Source organism: Tursiops truncatus, chromosome 2, assembly GCF_011762595.2.
Source record: "Tursiops truncatus isolate mTurTru1 chromosome 2, mTurTru1.mat.Y, whole genome shotgun sequence".
NCBI classification, from domain to species: Eukaryota; Metazoa; Chordata; class Mammalia; order Artiodactyla; family Delphinidae; genus Tursiops; species Tursiops truncatus.
In genome coordinates this window covers 85,243,023-85,267,976 of record NC_047035.1, presented here as the reverse complement: position 1 = coordinate 85,267,976, position 24,954 = coordinate 85,243,023, and the positions used below count along the sequence as shown (strand labels likewise).

Sequence of the window (24,954 nt, the reverse complement as noted above, 5' to 3'; positions counted from 1 at the left end):
ACTCTCTCACTGTCCCTTGAGGAACAGAACCCATTGCCATTACCCGCAAGAATCAAGCCTTGCTTAGCTTAGCCAAACCGGTTTCTGAAAAAGAAGAGGTGCTCCTTCTGGTTTGTGCAGGACCCCCATGTCAGGCCCATTTTCACTGGAGGGCCATCCTCTCCCTCCCTCTTATGAGCGGGCAATATAACGTGGTGGTTCAGAGCACGGACTGCAGAGCCAGACCTCCTGGTTCCAGCCAGACCTCCTGGTTCCAAGGGCTGGCTCTGCCACTTACTGGCTGTGTGGTCTTGGGCAAGTTAGTCAATCTGCCTGTACCTTTTCTTCCTTTGAAAATGGAGATAATAGTAGTACAGGCATACCTTGTTACATTGTGCTTTGCAAATACTGCCCTTTTACAAATGGAAGGTTTGCGGCAGCCCCGTGTTGAGCAAGTCTATCGGTGCCATTTTCCCAACAGCATTTGCTCACTTTGTGTCTCTGTGTCATTTTGGTAATTCTTGCAGTATTTCAAACTTTTTCACTATTATGTTATTTGCTATGGTGGTCTGCAGTCAGTGATCTTTGATGTTACTACTGTGACTTGCTGAAGGCTCAGATGATGATTAGCATTTTTTAGCAATAAAGTATTTTTAATTAAGGTATGTCCTTTAGTTTTAATGCTATTGCACATTTAATAGACTACAGTATAGTGTACACATAACTTTCATATGCACTGGGAAACCAAAAAATTCGTGTGACTTGCTTTATTCCGATACTCGCTTTATTGTGCTGGTCTGGAACTGAACCTGCAATATCTCCGAGGTCTGCCTGTACCAATCTGACAGAGTTGCCATGAGGGTTGAGAGAATCCATGGAAAACACCTAGAAGAGTGCCTGGCACGTAGCCTCCGCTCAGCAAGCATTAGCTATCGTTGCTGTGTACCCACAGATGCCACAGGAGCTCAGGGAAGGAGGTGGAGGGCTGGGGGGAGGGGGCAAGTCCAGTGCACGCATGCTCATGCGCACGCACACGCCGTGCTCTCTGCCCACTCACCCTCTTACACCCACCTTGGTTTTTTTCTTCTTCTGCACAAGGAAAGGAAATGATAAATGCAGAATAAGTGAAAAGCAAGTTCCCAGAAAACCCAGTGGCTTTTGGCTTCCCTGTGACCTGGTCCTCAGTGTGGGGTGAGGTTCCAGGGTCCAGAAATCCAGGTCACATGGAGCCAAATGGGCCTGGAGGGTGAAAGGAGAAGAGACTTCTCCAGGCCCAGAGACTGGTGGCTGCTATGGCTTTGCTTCTATAGTCCTATAGGCTATTGGACGTGGCCAAGGAAGGGGATCTTCTGGCAGATGTTTTGTATCTTTTAATGAAGTTGGTTACTAAAACACCAAAAAAAGTGGCTCACCCAAACTGGCCTGAAAATGAATTTTATTTGACTTACAGAGTTTCGGGTTTTGTTTTTTTGGTAAAATTAGAAGGTCTGGCAGGCTGCACGGGCCTGTGACCCCCTGTGACAGCAATCCAGGGAGCTGGGAGCAGCAGCTCTCTGCACCCTCCAGATTGCTACAGACACCACCACACCAGTTGTCTCTCCGACACTGAAACCAAGTGTCAGTTGAGAACTACAGGCAAATATACCAGTGTAGGGACACCAAAACCCCCATGCCTGCCTGCTCCACTCAGGTAGGTGACCTGCCAGTCCCCGTAAGCTTTTGAGTTTGCAACGTCTGATAAATACACTGATTACTGACATTCAAAAGATGAGACTAGCACCAAATGCACTTAATACTAAAACCAACATCTGTGATAATTCAGAAGGCACTTGGAGATCTGCCACTAGCACAGGGTCAGGATTAGAACCATGAGTGTCACTACCCAGAAGATGACTCAGTGGGGCATTTGCCCTCCTCTTATTGGCCCAGGACGCACCCACAGAACACAAGGGACAATTAATTAGCCAGAGCCCAAAGTCCAAGGCAGTCACAAGACTCCTCAACACAAGGAGACCCCAACACACACCAGCTCTGTGCATCTAACCCTGGGTCTCCCACCCTGGGGGGGGACAGGCCTTGGCATGGGATGGGGGAGAGAGCCTGAGTCTGGGCTCAGAGAATCTGGATGTGAGTTCCAGCCTTGCCATTTACGAGCTCTGTGAATTCAAGGGAGCCCTTTAACCCCACTGAGCCTCTGCTTCCTTATTTGAAAATCAGGGAGAATGACCTTATTATTACATCTCAGAAACCTTGCAAGGATCAAGTGAGATGACACATGTGAGAAGTACCTTGTAAGATGTAAAACACGTGAACAATAATCACCATTTAAGGGCCCGTGCTTTGCCAGACCCTTCATGTACATGATCTCATTGATTCAAAGCTCACAAAAGCCTTGCAAGGCACATATTACCATCCCTATTTTACAGGGTAGGAAACTGAGTCAGACGAGTTACATAACTTGTCTAGGTCACAGAGCTGGCAGGTGGAGGACCCGGGTTTTGAGACTCCAGAGCCAGTGTAGGGCTGGTTTTTTTCTATGTGAGATTCTAACTCAGAATCCAGAGCTGGCTGCTGCTGTTGTCATCCCTTCCTGTGGCCTTGATCCCTCCCCCTAATTATTCAAACTGCTGCTCCTTCTAGGACTCTCTTCTGTCCTTCTAGCCCCTGGACTAAGTAAATATCCCCAGGACGTAAGTCCCATGACTTCAGGCCATGCCGCACAGAAGTTGCAGTAACGCGGAGTAATTGCTCTGTGCACCCCAGACTCCCACGTCCCTCTGCTGATACCCACTCTCTCCTCCATCACCCGCCTGTGCCCTGGGCTTTCTCACACGTAAGAGCCAAACCACTTACCACTGGCCGATCCACGGAGATTGTATTCTCAACTTCCCTGTGAGGAACACAAACATGAGGGTATCTCAGTGTCACCAGGAGTAAGTAGGAAGCACAGAGGGGATTTGCTCAGGCCACCTGGCTTCTCAGAGTCAAGTTGGCACTGACCTCAAGAGAACCCCAGGAACTAACATCCTCCACCACAGGTATCATTCCCTGCAGCCAAGTGCAGACACAGGGCTTCTTGTTGGCTTTGTCCAGATTACCCCAAATGCATTACCCAGCCACCCTGTGCTTCTTTTAGGGACAGAGGTCAAAGTGGCAGGACCTATGAACTCACCTCTGATGACCAAGAGGGCAGGATGTGGCCTTGCTGCCCTCCCTGGACATCCTAATCCTAAAAGTTCAATCAACCCCAACTGTTCCTATCCCTCTTCCCACTTTATGTTTTCTCCTTATCATTTATCTAATGATATACTAATGATATCTAATGAGTATACTAATATACTCAGTATACTTTTTCCTGTACATTGTCATCTCATGCTAGAATGTTAAGCTCCATGAGGGCAGGGATTTCCTTCTGTTTAATTCACTGCTGTATCCTCAGTGCCTAGAGGAAGAGTGCCTGGGACATAGCAGGTGCTCGATAACTATCTGTGGGATGGATAGATGTAGGGGAAAAGTGGCCAGTGGCTTGGGAACAGGGGAAGAGGTACAGCCTGGTCAGCATATCCCAGGACTCCTGGAGGAGACCTGTCCAGCTGCCTCACACCTCTGATCTCTGGAATGGGCCATGTGGGCTCTTAGGGGGAAAAGCCAGGCTGGGACTCACTCAGAGAGGTTCCTCTTTTCAGAGAAGACCCGGAGGATGAATTCCCCCTCCTGGTGGGGCTCGTAGGTGGAGGGCACAATGACGTACTCGCTGGGAGGCAGGCGGAAGCGCTCAGACACCTCCCGCATGTTGATGTAGGTTTTGCTCCTGGCCTTGGAGGCGTTGTACAGGAAGAAGTCCTTCTGCAGGTGCTGCTTGTTCCCGTGCATCTGAGGGAGAGAAGAGCCCAAGGGACCTGAGCCCCTCGGGAGGGACGCCCTGTCCTGCTCAGTCCTCCTCTAGGGAGTCCTCCCTGCCGATTCCCTGGTCACCCATTTCGCAGTCATGACCTACCGACTTCTGATTCCTAAGGACTCGAATAGTTCAACATCCCTGGAGCTCCCTACTCCATCCATATCCCCTTCCTTTTCTGTTGTGATCCAGAAGTGAGTGTCAACTCTGGCATCCCCCACTCAGGGCCACTTACCAGAACTGCCACTGCTTAGCTCCAGATCACCTCCAGGCTGGGGAAGGACCCCAAGGAGGCAGGGGGAGCTGTGGCTGGGGTCTGAGGGAAGCGATCCCTCCACCCCAAAGAGGGCAGTCAGCCTCAGAATGTGTCTGTGTGACTCTGTGTGTGAGTGTGAGCGAGTGTGTGAGTGTGCGACAGTCTCTGGCGGGAGGGGTGAAAGGGCACATTGTAGGGGCGGTGGTCAGGAGGCCATGCAGTATGCTGAGGCCCTGACTCTGGAGTTGAGTAATGAGGGCAAGGCCCTCTCCTATCGTAGTCCTGCCCACAAACCCCACAGGAGGCTCCCCGATGTGCCACAGGTGGACACAGGCCCTCAGGTAACACTGCACGCACTGCTGGCTGCTCCACTTCTGTACCTCTTTGGGAACCTTGGGGAGAAACAGAAAAGGAAGGTGCTCAGATTCTGTGATTTCAGATCTGAATGGGGATGGAAAGCTTGCCAGAAGGGCATGCTAGCAATCATAGAGCAAATGCAGGGGTCTGACTCCCCGTGTAGCTACCTGGAGAGCCCTGGCCCCCCTCCACCTCCCCTAGACGGGGGGTTTTTTCCACTCATTACAAACTTCTAAGAGGTTCTGACACAAGTGGGCCCGATATCAGGAGTTTGGTGGGGTCATGGGTATTGGGGAAGCCGGGGGACCCCTCGGGAAGCCCCCTGAAAGCCTCCTTCCTGAAAAGGAGCTGATCAGGGACGGCACACCTCATAGATGGCGAAGCCGATGGTGAAGAGGTTGGCCCCCAGCTTCCGGTCCTTCCGCCGGTTCTTCTGCATCAGGGCCACCAGGAAGCTGCAGATCACCTCGGACTCGTCAGGGTCGTCATCCTCCTCCAGGAGCTTCAGACGGTACTGAGGGTTGGTCCAGAAAGTGTCTGTGCCCCGCAGAAAGGAATTGTACATTCAGATCTGCCTCTCAGAGACAAGGCAGGATGATGGGAGATGAGACAGAGGGAACCTATTCATCTCTATCCCACCACACCTAGGTGCTCAAATATGTACAGAAAAAAAATGATCCAGGCATTTGTCTAATTATTTGGTGTGTGTGGGGTAGCCTTTACACCTTTATACAGATGGAGCTGCACTGATGCCTGCGTGGCTCCTCCTTCGTCTCTGAACTTTCATTCTCTGTCTTTGCTGATGGTTTCACTTTCCTCACCTCTCTCGTCAGTGTTGTTGGTCCCTGGGATTTGGTCCTAGGCCTCTTCTCTCACCCCATCATTCTACCTCCCTAGGCTGTCTTATCAACTCCCACTTTCGAACTGCTCCTTGCATGCTGGTGACGCTTGAGCTGCAGATCCCAGCCTCAATCTCTCTCTTGACTCTCTCCCTTTGTCCCTTTTATCTTTCTTTTTTTCTTCCTCCCTCCCTTCATTCCCTTCTTCCCTCCTTCCCTCCTTTCCTTCCTCTCTTCTTTCCATCCTTTCTTCCTTCCTTCCACAAATCTATATTGAGACCCTATCGTAGAGTCAAGTACCATTCTTATCTATGCATCCAGTTCTCTATCACACATCTTCACCTGGATATTTACAGGTGCCTCAGACTTCCCATGTCCCAAAGTAAACTCCCCTCCCTCCCCTCCCCTCCCCACAACCGACTCCATCCAAAAAAACAAACAAAAAAAATCACCGATTGTTTTTCTCTTGTGTGTTTCATGTTACCTCCCTGGCACCATGTGCTCAGGCCCCCAGAGTGGGAATCTTGAAGTCGTTCTTCCATCTCCACATCACCCAGTATTGCCTCCCCTCAACCTGCCCCATCTCCCCTCCATCTCTGCTGCTCCTGACTTGGCCTAGGCTTTCCTCATCTCTGGCTTGAATTCTTGCAGAAGCTGCTAACTCAGTCCTCCAGACCCATCCTCAGCATTATGAACACAATCCTGTTCTGACATAATAACCTGCTTCAAGGTTGTTACCAGCTCCTTAATGCAAACTCCTCAGCATGGAGGTGTCCTCAGTAAAATGGGGACAGTTTAATAAGATAATGTGTGTCTGGGACTTCGTAGAGACTCAGCAAATGCTAGTTAGTACTCTTCTACCTGGAACTTGTTCTGCTTGGACCCTTCCCCCATCCAGAGCATCTCCCACCTGGGAAGTTGCGGCAGCCTCCAGCAGAGCAGCCCCTCACCCAGCGGCCCTCGTTCACGGACACTGTCCAAGTCTGAAGCTTGTCGGACTCCAGGGCATCAGCTGTGAGGTTGCAGATCTCCAGCTTTGTGAAATGGTAGATGAAATCGTCATAGGACATCCTGAGAGGTTGGAAGAAGAGAGAGACCCATATGGGAGGCTGGGAAAGGTAAGACTCCAGGGCTAACACAGCACAATGAAATAGTCCAGAGCCACTTGGTCATGATCCTAGAGAGGACCCTGTCCTTCCTTTTTAGGGTCAGTACTGTCAGTTCTGATGTATCCCTTGCAATAACGACTCAAACTCGTGTGTTCTTGATGGGAGAGCTTGGCAGCAATTCAGTTCTCCAACGTGTTACTGTGTGCCCCTCCGCCGGGCTCAGGCACTGGGCCAGGGGAAAGAGAGAGAGTTGGGGAAGGACAGACGATGAAACAAGCAATTTGAAAGGTGGTGAGTATCACAGATAAATTAATCACAATCCTGAGGAAAACAAGGGGATCCTGAAGAAAGTTCCCTTTAATCTGAGACTTGAAGGCTGAGTAGAAATGATCAGAGTGAGGGTGAGGAGGGCCTTGACTGAGCAGAGTAAGTAGAGCTTCCTCGGCTCAGGAAACGGCCCCGCGGAGGCCGGGAGGGAGCAAGTGGCTGGAGCAGCGTGCGTGGTGGAGGGGCACAGAGAGGTGGGAGCCACAGCGTGCTGGCCCGGTCCTGGGCTCAGTCATCGCCATGACTCTTGGGCTCCTCTCAAAACCTCAGTCTTGCTGGGTCTCTGGCTGGATTTGGAGAACAGGGCCCAGATGTCCCAAGGGCTGGAATCTGACGGCCTCTGTCCGGGGATGGAGGCTTGAGATTTCAGCTCCCACCCCGTCCCTTACCCTGTAGGGTCCTCTTGGGTCCTGGACTCACCAGAACTCTCCATCCTCCGTGACCTGGTGTTGCAGACGGGCCTTCTCGTTCTTGTCCACAAAGCTCCAGTTCTTCCAACTGGAGGGAGAGTGGAGGAGTTAGGGAAGGAAAAAGAAAGGGAAGGCCTGGTGTGAGTTGGGACAGGAGGTGTCAGAGAAATATGAATAAGTTCAGAGAATAGGTCATCTCCAAACTGCAGCCAGTGTGAACCATCGAAATGCAAATCTGATCTGATACCCTCAGTGTAAAACCCAATAATTGCTTCCCACCATCCTCAGGATTAAGACCACACTTTTTGAATGGTTTATAAGGGCTTGACTCTTCTCTGGCTGAATCTTTAACTGTTCCTCACACTTTAAAGTTAGGAGTTGGGCTCTGGAAATAGGTAAACTGGGATTTCAATTTAATCATACCAGTACTAGCTGTAACCTTGGGCAAGTCACTTCACCCCTCTCAGCTTCTGTTTTCTCAACTGCAAAAGGGGAATGATTATATCACCTACTCACAGGGCTGTGATGAGCAAGAAATGAAATAACGCATGCAAAACTTTTAGAACAGACCCATCATCTAATAAGTAACTGTCTGAGTTACTGAGAGAAAGACCAGACATGTAAACTTCTCCTTCCTCCTGCCACCCCACGAAACATCCCAGTTCTATGTTTTAAAAGGCTGGGCAGTTTTACACACTCTTTCTCCCGAAGAAGGAGGAAATAAAGCACATTTGTGTTTCAGGCATGTGGAGGAGAATGAAACTAAACGAGTTTGGAGAGGTAAGGGATTGAGGAAGTGCTTGGAACCAGGGAATACCTACCGGAGGGGAAGTGGAGATTCCTGAGACCGGCAGGAGGGGCACAGTGGCGGGGAGTTGGGGGGAGGGTCTCCTTGTGTGACTGAGGCTGGGCCCCACTAGTTAGTGACCCCTGCAGTGGAGGTGTTGGCAGAAAGTGAGTTAAGGCCGGACACCAAGATCTGAGACTGGAGGACACAGCGAGGGTCCCTGTGGGTGACTCGGGTCAGTGGAGTGGACAACTGATGGGGCACCGAGGGCCTTTGCAGAGCAGAGAGCCCAGTTCAAATGCCACTCCCTCCAGGCAGCTTTCTCCCTTCCTGTCCCACCCAGACCAGGAGAAGGGCTCCCTCTCTGTGACCCTTACCATAGCATTTCTCTCAACGACTAGTGTTTTTCTGTCCTTCCCACTGGACCTTAAAGCCTACAGGGCAGGCCCTGAATCTCTGTGTTCATTTCTAAGTCCCCAGACAGTAGCATGGGGCCTGGCACGTACTGCACACTGAGGAACTGGGGATTTGTCGCACGGATAAGAGAAGGGAACGGTAAGGAGACCAGGATCAGCACCTTATCGGTCTACTGAGCGAGGCTGCCTGCTCACGGAAGGGCCCCAGTGCTTAGACCTGTGCTTGGGATTCAGTAGGTGCTCAGCGAATACTTGCTAAGTGAATGCATGGCCAAATGAACCAGTAATTACGGTGCCCTGAGATGAGAGGTATGTTGAGGTAAGCCAGGGGCTGAAGGACACACACAGCCTGGGTGTGGTCCTTCCCAGCTGCTGAGTCCTGCTTTCCCCGCCTTGGGAATAAAGGAGCTCCAGGGCCTACTCTCCAACCAGAGAGGCGGAGTCAGGAGCCAGCGATTGGGGTGGGACAATAGAGGCTTTGTGAACATTCTGCAGCCTTCATAACAGCTTCCCCAGGTGTGCTATTTTTGCTGCCCCCAGTCACTTGCTCTCAGTGATAAGCAGTACAGTTCTTGCAAAGGGCCTGTGCATCTCTTTATGGGGATAGTGAGGGAGAGGAAATCTTAGCACTGGTTAGGCACTCTCCTGACACAACCGCATTTTCTCCTCATAACAGCCCACCGGGTAGGTGCTAACGTTGTTCCCATTTTACAGATAAGGCAACAGAGATTCCGAGAAGGGAAGTCACCTGCCCAGTCCAGACTCCTGCATCAAGACTCCCCTCCTGCCTGGACCTAGCCCAGGCTTTCTAGACATCTTTCCTTTCCAGACAGTGGCCATCAGCAAGCTCTCTGGATCCCAGGTTCCCATGGCTCTGCTCCCAGCCCTTCCTGAAGCCCACGTCCCCTCTTCTCCTCTGCGGATCCTTGGTTTTAAGGGTGATTTTAGACCAAGCATTTGTAGTACTCTTGTGGTTCGGTACCCAGCCCTGCCTTGCCCCAGGCCTTGTTGTCCCCTATTCGTGGGGTCCCCGCACCCACCTGTCACTCCAGGAGCCATTCCACTCCACCTGGCCCCAGGGGTTCCGCAGCCGCACCAGCTTCACTTTCTCACCCTTGTACAGGGCCTTGAGCAAAGAGAAAAAGCTTTCTCCCTTTGGGCCCTTTCTGAAAGGGGGTCTTCTGTCTTGCCCTGAGGGCTGGGGTGGGAGTGGGGAGAGAATCCTGTACAGGGGCCTGTCCTGCCTGGCCCCGGTCAAGGACACTAATCACAAGTGCCCTGTGGAATGGCAGGGTGATGGGTCAGAACCTTAGGGCTGAGTCTGCAGGAGTCAGGCTTGGCCACCACCTTGCCATCTTCTAAGAAGTGATTTTCCCAGCGAACATTTGGCCATTCAGAGCTTTGGGAGAGGAAGCAGGGAATATAATGTAGGGCTCTGCTAGCACAAGGTGCCTCTGTGTGAATTAGATAAAACGCCCCTGCTGGCTGAGGAACTATAGAAAATGTCCCTTCCAGATGGATCCATCAGAAAAAGGGGCCCTTCCTCCTGTCTGCTGCATGGGCTGCTGCAGACGACTGCCCCTCTCTGCCCATCTCTGTGAACAGGGCACCACTCACCCAATTGTGCACAAGGGGCCTGACAAGGTTCCTGTCTGTGACGTGACCCAGTGAAGGCCAGACATCCCAGGGGGAGCAAAACCTTGGAACTGACCATGGAAAACAAGGAACACAAGAGCCCATGATATCAACTTCATAAAACCAAAGTGCTTTCTATTTGTTTTTTGGAAATGTTGGGGCAATTGCTAGCTTTAGCACTAAAAACAAACATAAACAGCACCATCTTGTGGCAAGATCCACCTGCCAGTCCCAGTGGTCTCCTTCAACCCCAGGCGCTCGGCCTGAGTGCCTGATTGGAGGCAAATTCTACAGATGTGAAGGGACACAGAAAGCCAAGTCCTGACTTCGGGAGGTTCACCCAAGTAGCCCCTCAAGTCCCGTCCCGCCGAGTCCCGCCAGGCTCACCTCCTCCAGCCCAGTGACTGAGTAGGCGTGGCCTTTGACCAGCCCGCAGGCCATTCTTGTCTCGTACTGAACTGGAACAATCGTCTGTGGAGTGAAAACCAGACAACCTGTCAGGGGTTGCTGCCTGAGACAAAGTTCACACTGGTTCATGTCCTGGGTTCTGCGAGGACGAGGACTCCTCCGCGCCCTGGAAGTGTGCCTCCCAGCCATGAGAAGGCCCTCACCAGCCCTTTCAGAGAGCCAAGAAGATGCAGCCCAGACAAGTGGTTTCCCCAGACCGTCGGAGAGCGACATGGAGCTGGGGCACGAGGTGGGTGAGAGCGTGCCTGGCCCTCCTTTCTCGATCCCTTGGGGTCCTGCAGAGGAGGAAGTGGGGGCAGATGGAGGCTGCCCTGGATTGGGCTCCCCTTCCCCTGAGCCCACCCAGGGTTGACTATTCCTGGAAGAGAAAGGGATTGGGAAAAGACGAAACATGTAGGTCTAACCCTTTATCCTCACATCCCCTCACGTCCTCCACACACCCCCCACCCCAGAACACGCTCAAGAAATCAAAAGCGCCCAGGGAAAGAATTCTGAGGAGGCCAGAGGAGAGTCCTGCTGAGACATGACCGTGCCTCAGGGAGCAGGGGTAGCTCTTCCATTTGAGATTTGCAGCCACAGGAGATCCTCGGCAGAGGGGTAGGATCACCAAAGCCCAGTGAGCCCTAGACGGATCTCTGTGGCTTCACTTTGCCTGATAGCATAACAGCTTTAAGAGGAGCAGCCTGGAGGCCTTTTCAAGGTGAGGGGTTTGTGGAGGGCCAGGGCTTTTTGCATCTCAGCCTCTTCCAGATTCCAGTCTTTATAGGACCCAGACCATGCTGAATAGAGAGGGAGGGGGGCAGGAGATGCGTGCATCTCTCAGTTCTAGGTGGTGGGGGCAGGGGAGGAGGGGAGGGAGCCACTTGAAATGACTCTTGTGGCATTACTTATGCATACCTAGCTATTGCACTGCTAGCCATCTGTCCTAAGGAAATCATCATGGACAGACACAAAGATGTATCTTATAGGATGTTCGTCGTAACATTTAAACGTAATAGCCAAGAACAGAAAAAGAAAACAATCTAAATTCCCAATAATAAGGTATTGGGTAGATAAATGATAACTTATTTGCATGGTGGAATATTGTGCAGCCACTAAAAAAAATGTCAGAGGAGACACATTAAGAATATAATTCTCATTGCCACATTAGGAATATAAAGCTAACTGGAAAAAAGCATGCTGCAAAGAGGTACATACAGTATGACAGCTATTTTAAAATAAAAATTTAGATTCATAGTATGCATAGAGAAATACTAGAAGGACGTATACCAAACGTTATTATCCTTAGATGGGGAAAATAATAGCTTAATTTTTCTTCTGCTTTACTCCATGGCACATATTACTTCTAAAAGTACTAGAATATAAGCTCTGGGGCGGGGGTGTTGGGGGGAGACTGCTTGTTCACTAGAATCCTAAACAAAGGGGAGAGAATTTTCTGTGTTTGCTAGAAGACTACCTAGTGCCTAGTAGGAGCTCAATAACTATGTGTTGCATACATAAATGAACAAATTAGAAGGGGAGAGAAGTACTTTAAAATGAATGAAGTCTCTCTTGTATTTCTGTCTATTAATTCGTTATCAGAGAAACTGCCTGGACCATGGAGTTTGAAGGACCTCCCACAGAGATTCCCTCCAAAAGCTGCCTCCCGCACCTTCCTCAGGAACCTTGGAGAGGGCAAGTTATTCCAACCCAGACCCTTGGAAGGCCTCAGGAGGAGCCTGTGTGTGAGGTGCTGGCTGCTGAGGAAGGTCTGACACCACATACAACAGGGCTGGGTCATGCAGGTGGGAGGGATGGTCAGCCCTGACGATCAGAGGCGTACACACCCGGGTCGGTCTGTCATCTGAGAATCCCTCAGGGATGAGGTCTGAATCCCTGAGATGCGAGTTATTCATATTCCTCACCATCCGCTCAATCAAGTCCCTCATGTTCAGACCAGAAGGAGAGGTTCCATAGGTCATGTTTGTGCCATCCTGAGGCCCGACGGGGAGGGCAGGGGAAGGGGCGGGAGAGAAAGCAAACAAAGGAGGGTGATAGAAAGGGAAGGAGAGAGAAAGAAGGGAGGGGACAGACAAAAGAAAAGAGTAGAGGTAAGTAGAGCATGAATGCAGAAAAGATGGAGAACAGCGATGCAGAAAGAAAATGTTCATCCGTGGGTGCTTTATGCTGGCTTATCTTCCCAAGCTTCCCAGCTACTGGGTGTACTAGGAGAGGAAGGAACAGGAATTTAGCTTGGGGCTCTTCTTCAGCAATGGAAATCGCCAAGACTATTTATGATACGTTGAGCAGCCCCCAGGAAAGGTGTGTCTCCTGGCCAGTCTTCCATTCCCTTACTCTTGGCTCTGGTCTCAGTTCACACCACTTTGTTGCACAGGCTGAGTTTCTCCCAGATTACAACACAAAGTCCGTATCCCAAGTGAGAGATACAATCAAAGCTCAATGACCGGGAGGCTTTCTTAGGGAACTGGTGGGCTCAGGTCCATAAGCCAAGTGTGTGGCCAGCTTAATAGTGGCATGCTGGGACTGAGAAACACTGACCACAGAGGCCTACACTGACATAGGCCTCTGGACCTATTTCCACCTAAATTCCAGGGCTTAGAATGTCGTTGCTGAATATCTTCATTGAAAATCTCCACAAACTCTTCTCCCTTGAGAAATTCCCACTTTTCAAAGTTGAGAACCAGTTCCACCTTCCTAAAACAGTAGATTCACCCTGTCCCAGAGGAAAGCCCTCTGCTGCTAGTCACTGGGTAAGGCTTCCCAATAGTTGGCAGCTTCCTGCCCTGCATCCCACACCCTAGACTTACATCAATGGAGCAACCCATGAGGGAGCCCCTCTCGATGGCTTTCTTCATGATCTTGTACATGTCTCTGGGAGCATCCTTGATTTCAAAAAACTCTGTTACTCCTCCTGTGAAGTCCTCCATGGCCTCTGTAGTGTTCCCACCTTTCAGGGCTTCATATGAACCATGGAGCCTTAGAGAGAGGATGAAGACCAATCTGGGGTCACAGGGTTCTAGGAAACATGACCCAGGTACCCCTACCACCAGAACTTTACTCTTTGGTCCTGTGATGTTGTCTCATCCAGTTCACCAACAAGCCTGTAAGCTGTTGGAATAGGTACTATGATTCCCTTTCTTCACAATGGAGAAACTGAGCTCTAGAGGCTAAGTGACCAGCTAAGGCCACAGAGAGGAGAAACACTGGGATGGAACCCACTATTGCCACTTCCTGATGCTTTCCACTATACCCTGAACCTGAGGTAGGGCTCTGTTAAAGCCATTAGCAGCTGGGGTGGGGCTTCTAAGTTTAGAGACAACATGGCTTTATTAATATATTGCAAGCTCGTGAGGTGGAGCCAAGCCAGACTCTGGGATCTGAGCTCCAAAGATACAATGAGCTCATCTAGGATTCGCAATGCCACCAAGAAGGCAGGATTAAAGAGCTCACTACGAGAAGCTAAAGCTAAAGATTTCCTACACACGTCTTATTTCTACTCTTAGTGGTTTTACTTAGAATCACCGCTGCCTGGACCAGATCTTCTCTGACTTTGTGTCACAGTTGAAGACACACACACACACACACACAGATCTTCTCTGACTTTGTATCACAGTTGAAGACACACACACACACACACACACAGATCTTCTCTGACTTTGTATCACAGTTGAAGACACACACACACACACACACACACACACACACACACACACACACACACACACACACACACACACACACACACACGGGCTGGATTTTGCAGTCCACCTCCTCGCCTCTAGCCCTGCCTCTCAGTCTAAAGTGCTGCTTACTTAGCATAAGCCTTCTCCAGCAGAGCGCTCCAGAACTCATTGTGGTGGTTGGATTTGGTGAAAACCAGTTCATTGTTGTAAGTCGGCAGGCAGTCATCAATAACCACGTCCACCCAGTCTCCATAGCGCCAGAACTGCACAGAAGCGTCAAGCACAGAGTCACATCCTCAGATTACCATTGGGAAATGTGTCCCTACCCCACATTCCTTAATACCAAGCACCTTGGGTTTGGAGTGTGTGACTCTTTCTCTAACTGGACTGGGAGCTCCTTGAGGGCAAGAAGTGGTTTACAAACCACCCTGTCTTCCACCCAGTCCAGCTCGGTATGGGGGATGGTAGGCGCTCCCTACATACCTGAGGGCTTGAGATTTTCCTTTTCCTGCTCTGTAAGTCTGGGGTGTGGCTTAGGTATCAGTGTTTTTAGGCATCTCAACTGATCCTGATATGCAGTCAGGGTTGAGAACCACTGGTCTAGGTGAAGATGATGTATGATTTCTGTATTTCTTGATGACAAATAAGGTAGAAATTGCTGCTGAAGAAGAAGGATTGACGTGGAAAAGGAAAGTGACCCAGAATATACTCTGGCTAAAGCAGGAACACTGTCCAATATTCTCAATTCTGGATGATGTTCTTTTTTGAACAAATCAGTTTTGACCCAAGAAATCCAAATGTAGTTTAATTTCCTTCTAATGACATTTTCTCCCTTACGGACAAGAGGGCAAAAATCTATCTGGTCTTTGTGTTTATGATCCTTTAGATATCAGACCTTTTAAATATTTGAGGGAGGTGAGTCGCTTGATTTTGAAGAAACAAAATTCAGGGCCCAGCTGCCTTGCCTGAGCTGGGACGGCAGCAGGACACTGATCCTGAACATGCAGAGAAGACCCTTTCTGAAGTCTTCAGTCCTGGGAGAGGAGATCAACTGATGATCTGGGTCAGCCCAGGACATTTGGAGCCTTAAGGGCTGGAGACAGATTGATGCCTCAGAACCCCAATATCTGCTAGATGCCCACATACGAAGCTCATTTCAGTTCTGGGCCAGCACAGGGTTTGGCTCTTTGCCAGGACAGTTTGGATCCAGAAAGTTTCCAATGGCTGAATTGATTCTGGAACCAAAAGACTCATTGCGGGGCCGAAGCAGAAGCCTGGTTCCCAGATTAACCAGACTTTTCTTCCAGAGGCTGGAAAGGGTGCGTGATAGTCTTGGTATAGACCTGTGTTTAAGGGACACAAGTAAAAAGGAGCTGCAGCTGTGGATGGGATTGCCTTTACAACCTAAAGGGCCCTCTGGATTCCCAGTGCTAGTATCTTAGGGATTTACTTGAGAAGGGCTGCCAGTAATAACACAGAAGCCAGCCAGCTGGAGAGGAAAAAATAGACCCACAGGTCAGCAAACAGGATATCCTCCAACCTTTCTGGGGCCTAGCGGAAGGTGTAGGGGTTTGAGGGTAGGAAGAGATAAACAACTGCTTCCTCACAGGCTTGAGGCCTGAAGGGGATCACTGCCCATATCCATGGCCCGGAGGGTGGGTGGGAACCTTTCCTGGAGCCACTGGGAAGTGAAGGCAGGGAGACCAGTGGTGAGTAGACAGCAGCTGGCCCTCTTAACTACACTCCCTTGACCTCACCTGGAAGTGAAAGATCCCCGCGTAGTTTTCGGTGAAACTCTGATCATGGGGTATGACCCGGAAAAGCAGTCGCTTGTTCAGGGTCAGGCAAGCGATGGCTGCGAGAAACCAGCAATCCCCTGCAGGCAAACACGCGGCACAGGTCACGGGAGGGCCCACACCTCCAGGGAAGACGGAGACTCCATCCCCATCGGCTGCTCTACTTCTCTGGAGAAGGGCGTTCACTTGGCATTCACTGTCCCACTTCCAGATCTGACCTTACAGAGGTGTCAACCCAGGGAAGGAGTGTGACAGCAGTCTCTGGACCATGTGATCAACAGGGTAACTTACTCCCTTGTGACTGGCTTTCCTGAAAGCTGTAGGCAATTCCTCTGTCTGCAACATAAGCTCAGACCTCCATTTGGACCTCAGTGGAGATGGGGCAGTAGGGGTCATAACTGGGTCATTCTTTCCAACACCCGCAGGAAATCTGCCTGCCCTGTAACTTTGCAGTGTGAGTCCATTTCCCCTTCGGACCTTGGCAGAGACTGAGCATCTGAGAGCCATCAGTGCAGCCCATTTGTATTGTAAGGAAAGCTGGCTAGTAGTTGGAGGCGGCATCTTGCCCTGTGTATGTGTGTGTATGCGTGTGTGAATGCCCAAGGGGCAGGCCTGGATCACTAACAGAGCACAGACTATATACAAGGCCTTCGTTGTGCTCTGTGGGATATGACAGCATCTTTGAGACTGCAGAGGGGAGGCTGAGAGCTGCCACAGCCCTCCTCCCACCATTGGCCCCCCCCCAGACCCCCCCCAGGCAGCCAGCCTCTCCTCTGAAACAGGCCCAGATTATTAGCTTGCCCAGGGCTCTGCAGGCAGTCTTCCCTCGAGTGCAGGAACTCAGATATCCAAAACTTCTTCAGCCTCTCCTTCTGGGGCCAGATTAGCCAAATTCATTTGGTCTTGAGTGCCCTTTTCCCACAAGTTTTAAACTGTGTTTGTCGTTGTCTCTCCAACTTTATTTCACAGAGCTTTCCCACAGTCCATACCAAAGATAATACTTCCCGAACAAGAGGCTGAGACAGAGGAAAGACTGGTGAAGCAGACAAGCTAACCAACCAGACAGAATATTGGACGCTCATCCACATGGCAAATGTCGTCTTTGTTGAAAGACTCCTTTAATATGAAGCTATTCTGGGGCAATTTCAACAAGAGTTCGAGTTACAAAAGCACATTTTGTGAGCATATAGATTCCATGTGCCCAAGGGACACGCGTGGTACATGGACAGTTTCAGAGCTGACTTCTAAGGAAGGTGGGTACAGCTAAAAGCAGGGCTTTTGTCTCGCTGAGTGGGGTGTGTGAGTGTCCTGGAGACTCTGGAGAGGAGGCTGTGGAATGAGGCACACCTCCTGTGACACAAGGCAAAGAACTAGTGAGAAAGGTGGGAAGGACAGAAATTAAATGAAGCAATCACCAGCGCGTTGATAAATGAGTATAAGGTAATGTTATCAAAACCTCCTCCCCCCAATTCATTAAAAGCAAAAACAGGTTATTGTCCCTTTACTTACTGTGAAAGGATCACACCTTTTAATTACCCCTTGATTGTTTGGCTAGATATGACCCGAGGGACTTTCCTACCTAGATCTCCTTGACAGATGTCAGTTCTGTTGGCTCCGCCAATGATAAATCGGGGATTCTCACAAATTTCCTGTGAAACAAAAAGGAAATAATAATAGTAGCAGTAGCTATTATTTACTGAGGTCCATACGTAGTACTGGCATCACATATCAAGAGTTTTACACACACCACCCATTTAAACCTCCAAAAACAGCCCATGAATTGGATACTATCATTCTTGTTTTTCAGATGAGGACACCAAGGCTCAGAGAGGTTAAGAAACCTGCCCAAGGACACACAGCTAGTAAGTGAGAGAAGCCAGATACATGGCTTCTTTTCCCATTGTTCCACACTGCTCCCTCACACTGATATACTGTCTGAGTAAAGATGCACCTTGAGAGTTAGGGCAGTGTCATTACTGTCACAGCTTTGGAGGGACAATAGAAAACATGGCTCTTGCTTTTTTATTTTTTTCTCTGCCAGGGAAAAGAGGTACAGGAAGGAAAGTAAATATCTTTTTCCCCAAGACATGGTAACATAGATATTTAGTATCAGCATATGTCCCAAGGGCCACAGGACTTGAAAGCTGGGGAGAGCCGAGGGTAAATTTGGTGTGGGCCTCAGAGGCCTCCCCATCTGTTGGCGGGTGCGTTCTTTTTTTTTTCTGGCGGGTGCGTTCTTTATTCAAGGTAACCCAATAGGACACCCCTGGCCTGAGCAGTTTTCAAATCCAGGCACTGCCAATTATGTGTATTCCAACAGAGACCAACAGAGGGTGCTCTTGTTTTTGTTTGGATGTGTCATGCTTTGGGTTTTTTTTGGCTTTTTAAAAATTTTTTATTATTTTTTATTCTTTGGCTGCGTTGGGTCTTTGTTGCTGTGCGCGGGCTTTCTCTAGTTGCAACAAGCGGGGTCTACTCTTCACTGTGGTGCGCGGGCTTCTCATTGCAGTGGCTTCTCTTGTTGCGGAGCACGGGCTCTAGGTGCACGGGCTTCAGTAGTTGCAGCATGCAGGCTTCAGTGGTTGCCGTGCGTAGGCTCAGTAGTCATGGTGCGTGGGCTCTAGGGCGCGCGGGCTTCAGTAGTTGTGGTGCACGGGCTTAGTTGCTCTGCAGCGTGTGGGATCTTCCTGGACCAGGGCTCAAACCCATGTCTGCTGCATTGGTAGGCGGATTCTTAACCACTGCGCCACCAGGCAAGTCCCCATGCTTTGTTTTTTAACTTTTGAAATAATTGTAGATTCTGTGTTTTTGTTTTAACACCGTTCTTCACAGCTTCGAGAAGCTTATCGCAGTGACACAGCCCTCTCCTTCTGTCTCCCCCATCACAACAAGCTGGTATACTCACATGAGTTGAAGCTCCCTGCACTCAGGAATCTCTCTCTCCTACTAGATGGAAAGTCAGTCATGCTTAGACCACACCACACACACATCCCGCCTGAAGTTCTTAATCAATGGAAGGATAAACCCAAAACAATAATTTTTAAAAAGGTTACCTATAGGAGAGGGAAGGATTAAGGGGGTGAATATAGGGATGGAAGTAAAACTCTGAATATAACTGTTTGAAAATAGTTTTGACTTAGGAATCATGTAAATTTTATAGAATTAAAAGCCAAAATTAAATACAATTTTATAAAGCAATCTTTAAAAGCTGAGAGCAAATTGAAGCAGAGGAACCAAACGGCTTATCAAATTGATGGCATGGCCACACACATAAAATGAATTCTTTCAAGTGACTTAAAATATAAAATTTTGGTTGTTTATTCCTTTTGGGATATAGCCTAAGGTCAAAAACCAAAACCATAAAGAAATGTGAACCATAATAAAGAAAAATAACATTGTTATTACTTCAGAACTTTTACATGTAGGATAAGGTAAATAAGAATGTACATTAATGTCATTAGGAACCAGGATATTTTTAGTGTAAAAGAAAATATGTAAAATGATAAAACTGAATGACTTAAGTAACAATCCTGCAATGTTAAAGTTGAATTGGATATATAACTCATGATTTATTTTTGTCTCCCTAGAAAAAATTTTCTATCTCTCTGCACTAAAACAAAAGAAACAAAAAAACTAGAAGCAGTAAAAATCTAGCAGTAAAGAAAACATCAACATCCGGAATGTGGTCTTTAAAAACCATTTCCCACTAATAAAATATAAAACTCTCATTATTCCAAATAAGAGTCTTTCCTCTTAACAAAGAAACCAATTAAGGTATAGTCAACATATGTTATTTTTGTCTCCCCAGTGTTTTGCCTCCTTAAAATACATACCACTTTCTCCTGGCATTACACCTCAATTTTCAACTGGGGAGCAGCACCACTGTCAGCCCATGTTGTTCTGGTGGGCTTCCTTCTTCACCCAGATCCAGATGGCTATTAAGGGCAATTAGAGTGAGAGTGACTGGTTCAGGGATGGGCACATGACCAAATCTGGGCCAATGAGATATGGGCCAAGACTTTCGTCGTAACTATTGAGAAAGAAATACATTCTCCTCTGGGAGTTACTAAGCTGGTGGAGTGTCAGCCTGAAGCTGCTGGTGGCCATTTTTGCCCCTTTGTGAAGTTAGCCCACTTGAGAATAAAGATAACTCAGAGGAAGCAGATGGGGGAGTGGGTGGAGAGGTCGGAGGTGATAAATAGACAGACAGGTAGATAGACAAATAGATGATATTAGGGATTGTGTCTTGATGACATTGTTTGAGGCCTGGATTCAGTGTGTCTAAACCTGATCATCACTTTTGAACATTCAAGTTATAGAGCTTTTTTTCGGTTTAAGTTAGTTTGTGTTGGGCCTCTGTTACTTGCCAGCTGGGACACTTGACCACTGAATGTCATGCCCTGTTATAAGGAATATATTATAGAGTAACTCAAATACTAGAATTATAGCTACATTTTTTAGCTGTCACAAGGATAGATTTCTCTCCTTGGGTCTATAGGTACAGAAGCACACCTCATCTCCTCACCTGCCACCAATTCCAGGGCTGACTACTTGGAAAGGCAGTAGCAACTGCACTGCCTTCTCTTCCATCTGCTTAGAGGTCCAGGTATTTGAATGGAGTTACATTTTTTGCAGTAGTAGAGATTCCCCAATATACTACATTTACCTTTAATACTACCTCAGCTAAATTCACCAAACATTAATTGAGCTTCCAAGTATGCACAGGGCTGGGGGATTTAAGGATATAATAAAAATAGGAAATCGTCCCTGCCCGCCCTCCAGGAAACCCCCAGCCTAGGGACCCTCAGTTGTTTGTCCTCGTGAGAGATGTCTGTTTGGTGAGGGTCAGTTACCAAACTTGTTGAGGGTTAAATCATAGAACAGCTAGATTTACCTAGATACCCCTTCCCACCACCTACTTTCCTGGAGTATCTGAGATCTGTTTTTGTTGGTTAATATGAACAAAGGGTAAATTGTCCTGGCTCTGTCACTTTAACTTGGGGACCTAAGACTTCCAGTCACTTGTTTGGCTATAATTTAGCATGGAGACTGGATCTGTCAGTGATGGATTCCCAGCAATTAGCAACAGATGACCATTTCCTCAGTTTTTGAGTGCTATGGTTTGCAAACATTTTTTTTTATTGTATACCTCCATCATTAAAATATTCTGAACATGCAACTGTACATATTCTTATTAGTTTTAAATTATGTGTGTGTGTGTTATCCTAACATATAATGTGCATTATAAGAAAAACAAAAGCATACATTTAAAAGGGTGGGCTAATATAGATATATGTAGGGGACTTCTGGTTTCAGCTCCAACATGTAAAAAGCTTGGAAGTCATCCCTCCCATCCTTACCACAAGAAAAAGCCAAACACCTGAAAACCAGTGACTTTGCTTGGATCCATCAGAGAACTGAGGTTGCAGGGCAACCTACCACCCTGAGATATGGACACAAGTGAAACCAGAGAGTTATAGCCAAGATCTGTTTATCTGGAACAGAAGCTGCCTCAGCCACAAACTGGGAGGAACACTTAAATGGTTACTTTGATGAATTTCAGGAAGCTGAGTGTGGACTAGCACAAAAGTGAGAAACTTCTGGAGGCCACAGTTTTGGGAGAAACCCCCAACCCTTTCATGGTTTTTACCTCCAAAAATTCCAAGTTCTCATGGTGGAGATCCAAGAAAGATCCCCCCTACAGGGGAAAAGACTTTTCCAGTCTTACCTATGTTGGGGGAAGTGTATTACTCCCACTCCAGCCACCTCCAGGCTTTCTCACCTAAGAAGGGGTAAAAGCTATACCAATGGAGAAACGTGTATGAAGGTCATAGCCCAGAGAGACAGTCTCATTAAAAGAAAGAACTTTAATCATTAGATTATAGAACACTTCCTCTCCCTGATCATACCACCACATCAACAGAGCTCCAGTGAAATAACAGTGACTTACAGCTGAAAGAGCTGCAAGATGTAAACTCTGATAAGTATTTAGGAAAGCCCAAAGTCAAGAGAGGAGACAAAACAAGGATATTAAAGGAATTTGAAGCTTCTGACTCCTGCAGCTGGAGGAAACAAACACAGCACAACTTCTAGCCAGCTTAACGTAAATCCTTATACCAAAGGCTAATGTATCTCAGTTCTTATTACCCAAAGCAATGTGTCTGGCTTTCAGTAAAAAATTACAGGAGATGCCAAAAGCAGGCAAATGCAATCTGAAGAGCAAGCATCAGAACTAGATTCCGATATGACATAGATGTTGGAATTATCAGGCAGGGAATTTAAAATAACTATGATTAGTATGTCAAAAAGTCTAATGGAAAAAGTACATAACATTTAAGAAAAGATGTGCAATATAAGCAGAGAGATGGAAACTCTAAGAAAGAATCAAAAGGAAATGATAGAAATAAAAGACAGTATAACATGTATTTGATGGGCTCATCAGTAGATTAGACATGGACAAGAAAAAAAAATCAGTGAAATTGAAGATGAGACAATAGGAATTTCCTAAAGTGAAATGCAAAGAGAAAAATATAACAGCAAAAACAACAACAACAAAACAGAGCAGAACATCCAAGAACTGTGGGACAATTCAAAAGGTTCAGCATATGCATAATTGGAATACTGGAGGCAAAGAACAGAGCAGAAGAAATATTTGAAGTAATAATGTCCAAGAACTTTCCAAAATTAATGACAGATACCAAATCACAGATCCAAGAAGCACAAAGAACATCAAGTAGCATAAATGCCAGCAAAATAAAACATAACTACACTTAGGCATATCATATTCAAACTGCAGATAACCAAAGATAAAGAAAAGATCTTCAAAGAAGCCAAGAGGGAGAAAAATACCTTTGCTCTAGAGGAAAAAAGACAAGAATTATAGTAGACTTCTCTTCAGAAACCATGCAAGCAAGAAATATTTAAATTGATGAAATATTTAAATTGATGAAAGAAAAACCCACCAACCTAGAATTCTATATGCAGAGAATTTATCTTTCAAAACGGAAGGAGACTAGAGGCTTTCTCAGACAAATAAAACCACAGGGAAGGGACTTCCCTGGTGGTGCAGTGGTGAAGACTCCATGCTCCCAATGCAGGGGGCCCCGGTTTGATCCCTGGTCAGGGAACTAGATCCCACATGCATGCCACAACTGAGTGCGCATGCCACAACTAAGGAGCCAGCGAGTTGCAACTAAGGAGCCTGCTGGCTGCAACTAAGGAGCACACATGCTGCAATTAAAGGAGCACATCTACTGCAACTAAGACCCGGCACAACCAAATAAATAAATAAAATAAATGTTTAAAATAATAACCCACAGGGAATTCATTTCCAGCAGACTTGGCTTGCAAGAAATGTTTAAATAAGCTCTTCAAGGAGAAGGAAAATTATATAGATCAGAAACCTGGACTACATAAAGAAAGGAAGCGCATCAGAGAAGGAATAAATGAAGGTAAAATAAAACTTTTAGTTTTCTTATTTTTAATCTAAAGATTATTTAAAGTAATAATCACAGCAACGTGTTGAGTAATTATATCATATGGATAAGTGAAATGCATGACAGTAATGTCATGGGAAGGAAGGGAGGAATTGGGAATTTTCTGTTATAAAGTACTAGACTACATATACAGTGGTATATGTTATTTGAAGGTGAAATCAGATTAGTTGTAAGTGTATATTGGAAACTTTAGCGTAACCATTAACATTTTTTAAAAAGTATAATTGATATACTTAAGAGATAAATGGAATCATATAGAATACTCAATTAAAGCCAGAGAAGGCAGGAAAGGGGAGAGGAGAGAAACAAAAATTGCAACAAATAGAAAACAGTTATAAACATAGTAGATATTAATCCAACTATATTATAATCACTTAAATGTGAATGGCCTAAATATATCAATTGAAAGATAGAGATTGTGGGCTTCCCTGGTGGTGCAGTGGTTGAGAGTCTGCCTGCCGATGCAGGGGATGCGGGTTCGTGCCCCGGTCCAGGCAGATCCCACATGCCGCTGAGCAGCTAGGCCCATGAGCCATGGCTGCTGGGCCTGCGCGTCCGGAGCCTGTGCTCCGCAACGGAAGAGGCCACAACAGTGAGAGGCCCGTGTACCGCCAAAAAAAAAAAAAAAAAGAAAGGTAGAGATTGTGAGAATAGATTTTTTTAAAAGACCCAACGATATGTTATCTACCAGAAAATCGCTTTAAATATAAAGACTCGGATAGCTAGAGAAGGATACACCATGCTAATGCTCATCAAAAGAAAGCTGGAGGGCTTCCCTAGTGGCGCAGTGGTTAAGAATCCGCCCTGCCAATGCAGGGGACAGGGGTTCCAGCGCTGCTCTGGGAAGATCCCACATGCCACGGAGCAAATAAGCCCGTGCGCCACAACTACTGAGCCTGCGCTCTAGAGCCCGCGAGCAACAACTACTGAGCCCACGTGCCACAACTACTGAAGCCCACGTGCCTAGAGCCCGTGCTTCGCAACAGGAGAGCCACCACAATGAGAAGCCTGCGCACCGCAATGAAGAGTAGCCCCCGCTTGCCGCAACTAGAGAAAGCCAGCATGCAGCAACAAAAGACCCAACTCAGCCGAAAAAAATAAATAGATAAATAGATAAATAAATTAAAAAAAGAAAGAAAGAAAGCTGGAATAGCTGTATAAATTTCAGACAAAGCAGACTTCATTACAAGGAAAATTATCAGAGATAAAGAGATGCATTACATAATGATAAAGGAGTCCTTTGTCCAAGAAAACATACAATCCTAAATGTGGATGCACCTAACAATAGAGTGTCAAAAGACATGAGGCAAAAAGTGATACATCTGAAAGGAAAAATAGACAAATCTAGTATTATAGTTGGAGACTTTAACACCCCTTGTTCATGAACTTCAGCAGGTAGAAAATCAATAAGGATATAGTTGACCTGAATGGCACTAGCAATCAACTTAATCTAATTAACATTTATAGACTACTCCACCCAACAGTAGCAGAATACGCATTC

The 24,954-nt window shown here is 47.4% G+C and overlaps 1 protein-coding gene and 1 long non-coding RNA gene across 6 annotated transcripts in view; one reads left to right on the top strand and one right to left on the bottom strand.

Moving 5' to 3' along the window:
- The window catches only part of CAPN3 (calpain 3), a 48,229-nt gene that overhangs the window by 6,596 nt on the left and 16,679 nt on the right, over positions 1 to 24,954 (bottom strand). For 2 of the 5 annotated variants that reach the window (XM_033851547.2, XM_033851549.2), the window contains exons 2-13: positions 17,537 to 17,606; positions 15,919 to 16,037; positions 14,291 to 14,424; positions 13,286 to 13,454; positions 10,398 to 10,481; positions 9,416 to 9,501; positions 7,183 to 7,260; positions 6,237 to 6,397; positions 4,855 to 5,024; positions 4,511 to 4,522; positions 3,644 to 3,852; positions 2,833 to 2,869 (exon numbers count right to left, since the gene is read on the bottom strand). In XM_033851547.2, coding sequence (XP_033707438.1) covers positions 2,833 to 2,869; positions 3,644 to 3,852; positions 4,511 to 4,522; positions 4,855 to 5,024; positions 6,237 to 6,397; positions 7,183 to 7,260; positions 9,416 to 9,501; positions 10,398 to 10,481; positions 13,286 to 13,454; positions 14,291 to 14,424; positions 15,919 to 16,037; positions 17,537 to 17,606 — 1,329 coding nt within the window. Of the gene's footprint in view, positions 1 to 1,050; positions 1,069 to 2,832; positions 2,870 to 3,643; positions 4,138 to 4,510; positions 4,523 to 4,854; positions 5,025 to 6,236; positions 6,398 to 7,182; positions 7,261 to 9,415; positions 9,502 to 10,397; positions 10,482 to 12,304; positions 12,452 to 13,285; positions 13,455 to 14,290; positions 14,425 to 15,918; positions 16,038 to 17,536; positions 17,607 to 24,954 lie in introns of those variants that run through there. The other 3 variants (XM_033851548.2, XM_073800815.1, XM_073800814.1) reach the window with 3 other exon arrangements.
- Positions 6,455 to 24,954, top strand: part of LOC117311085 (uncharacterized) — a 47,817-nt gene continuing 29,317 nt past the window's right edge. The window contains exons 1-5 of the long non-coding RNA XR_004525139.2: positions 6,455 to 10,707; positions 12,060 to 12,226; positions 16,169 to 16,239; positions 16,927 to 17,210; positions 17,765 to 17,819. This is a non-coding gene — a long non-coding RNA (uncharacterized lncRNA). The remainder of the gene's footprint in view (positions 10,708 to 12,059; positions 12,227 to 16,168; positions 16,240 to 16,926; positions 17,211 to 17,764; positions 17,820 to 24,954) is intronic.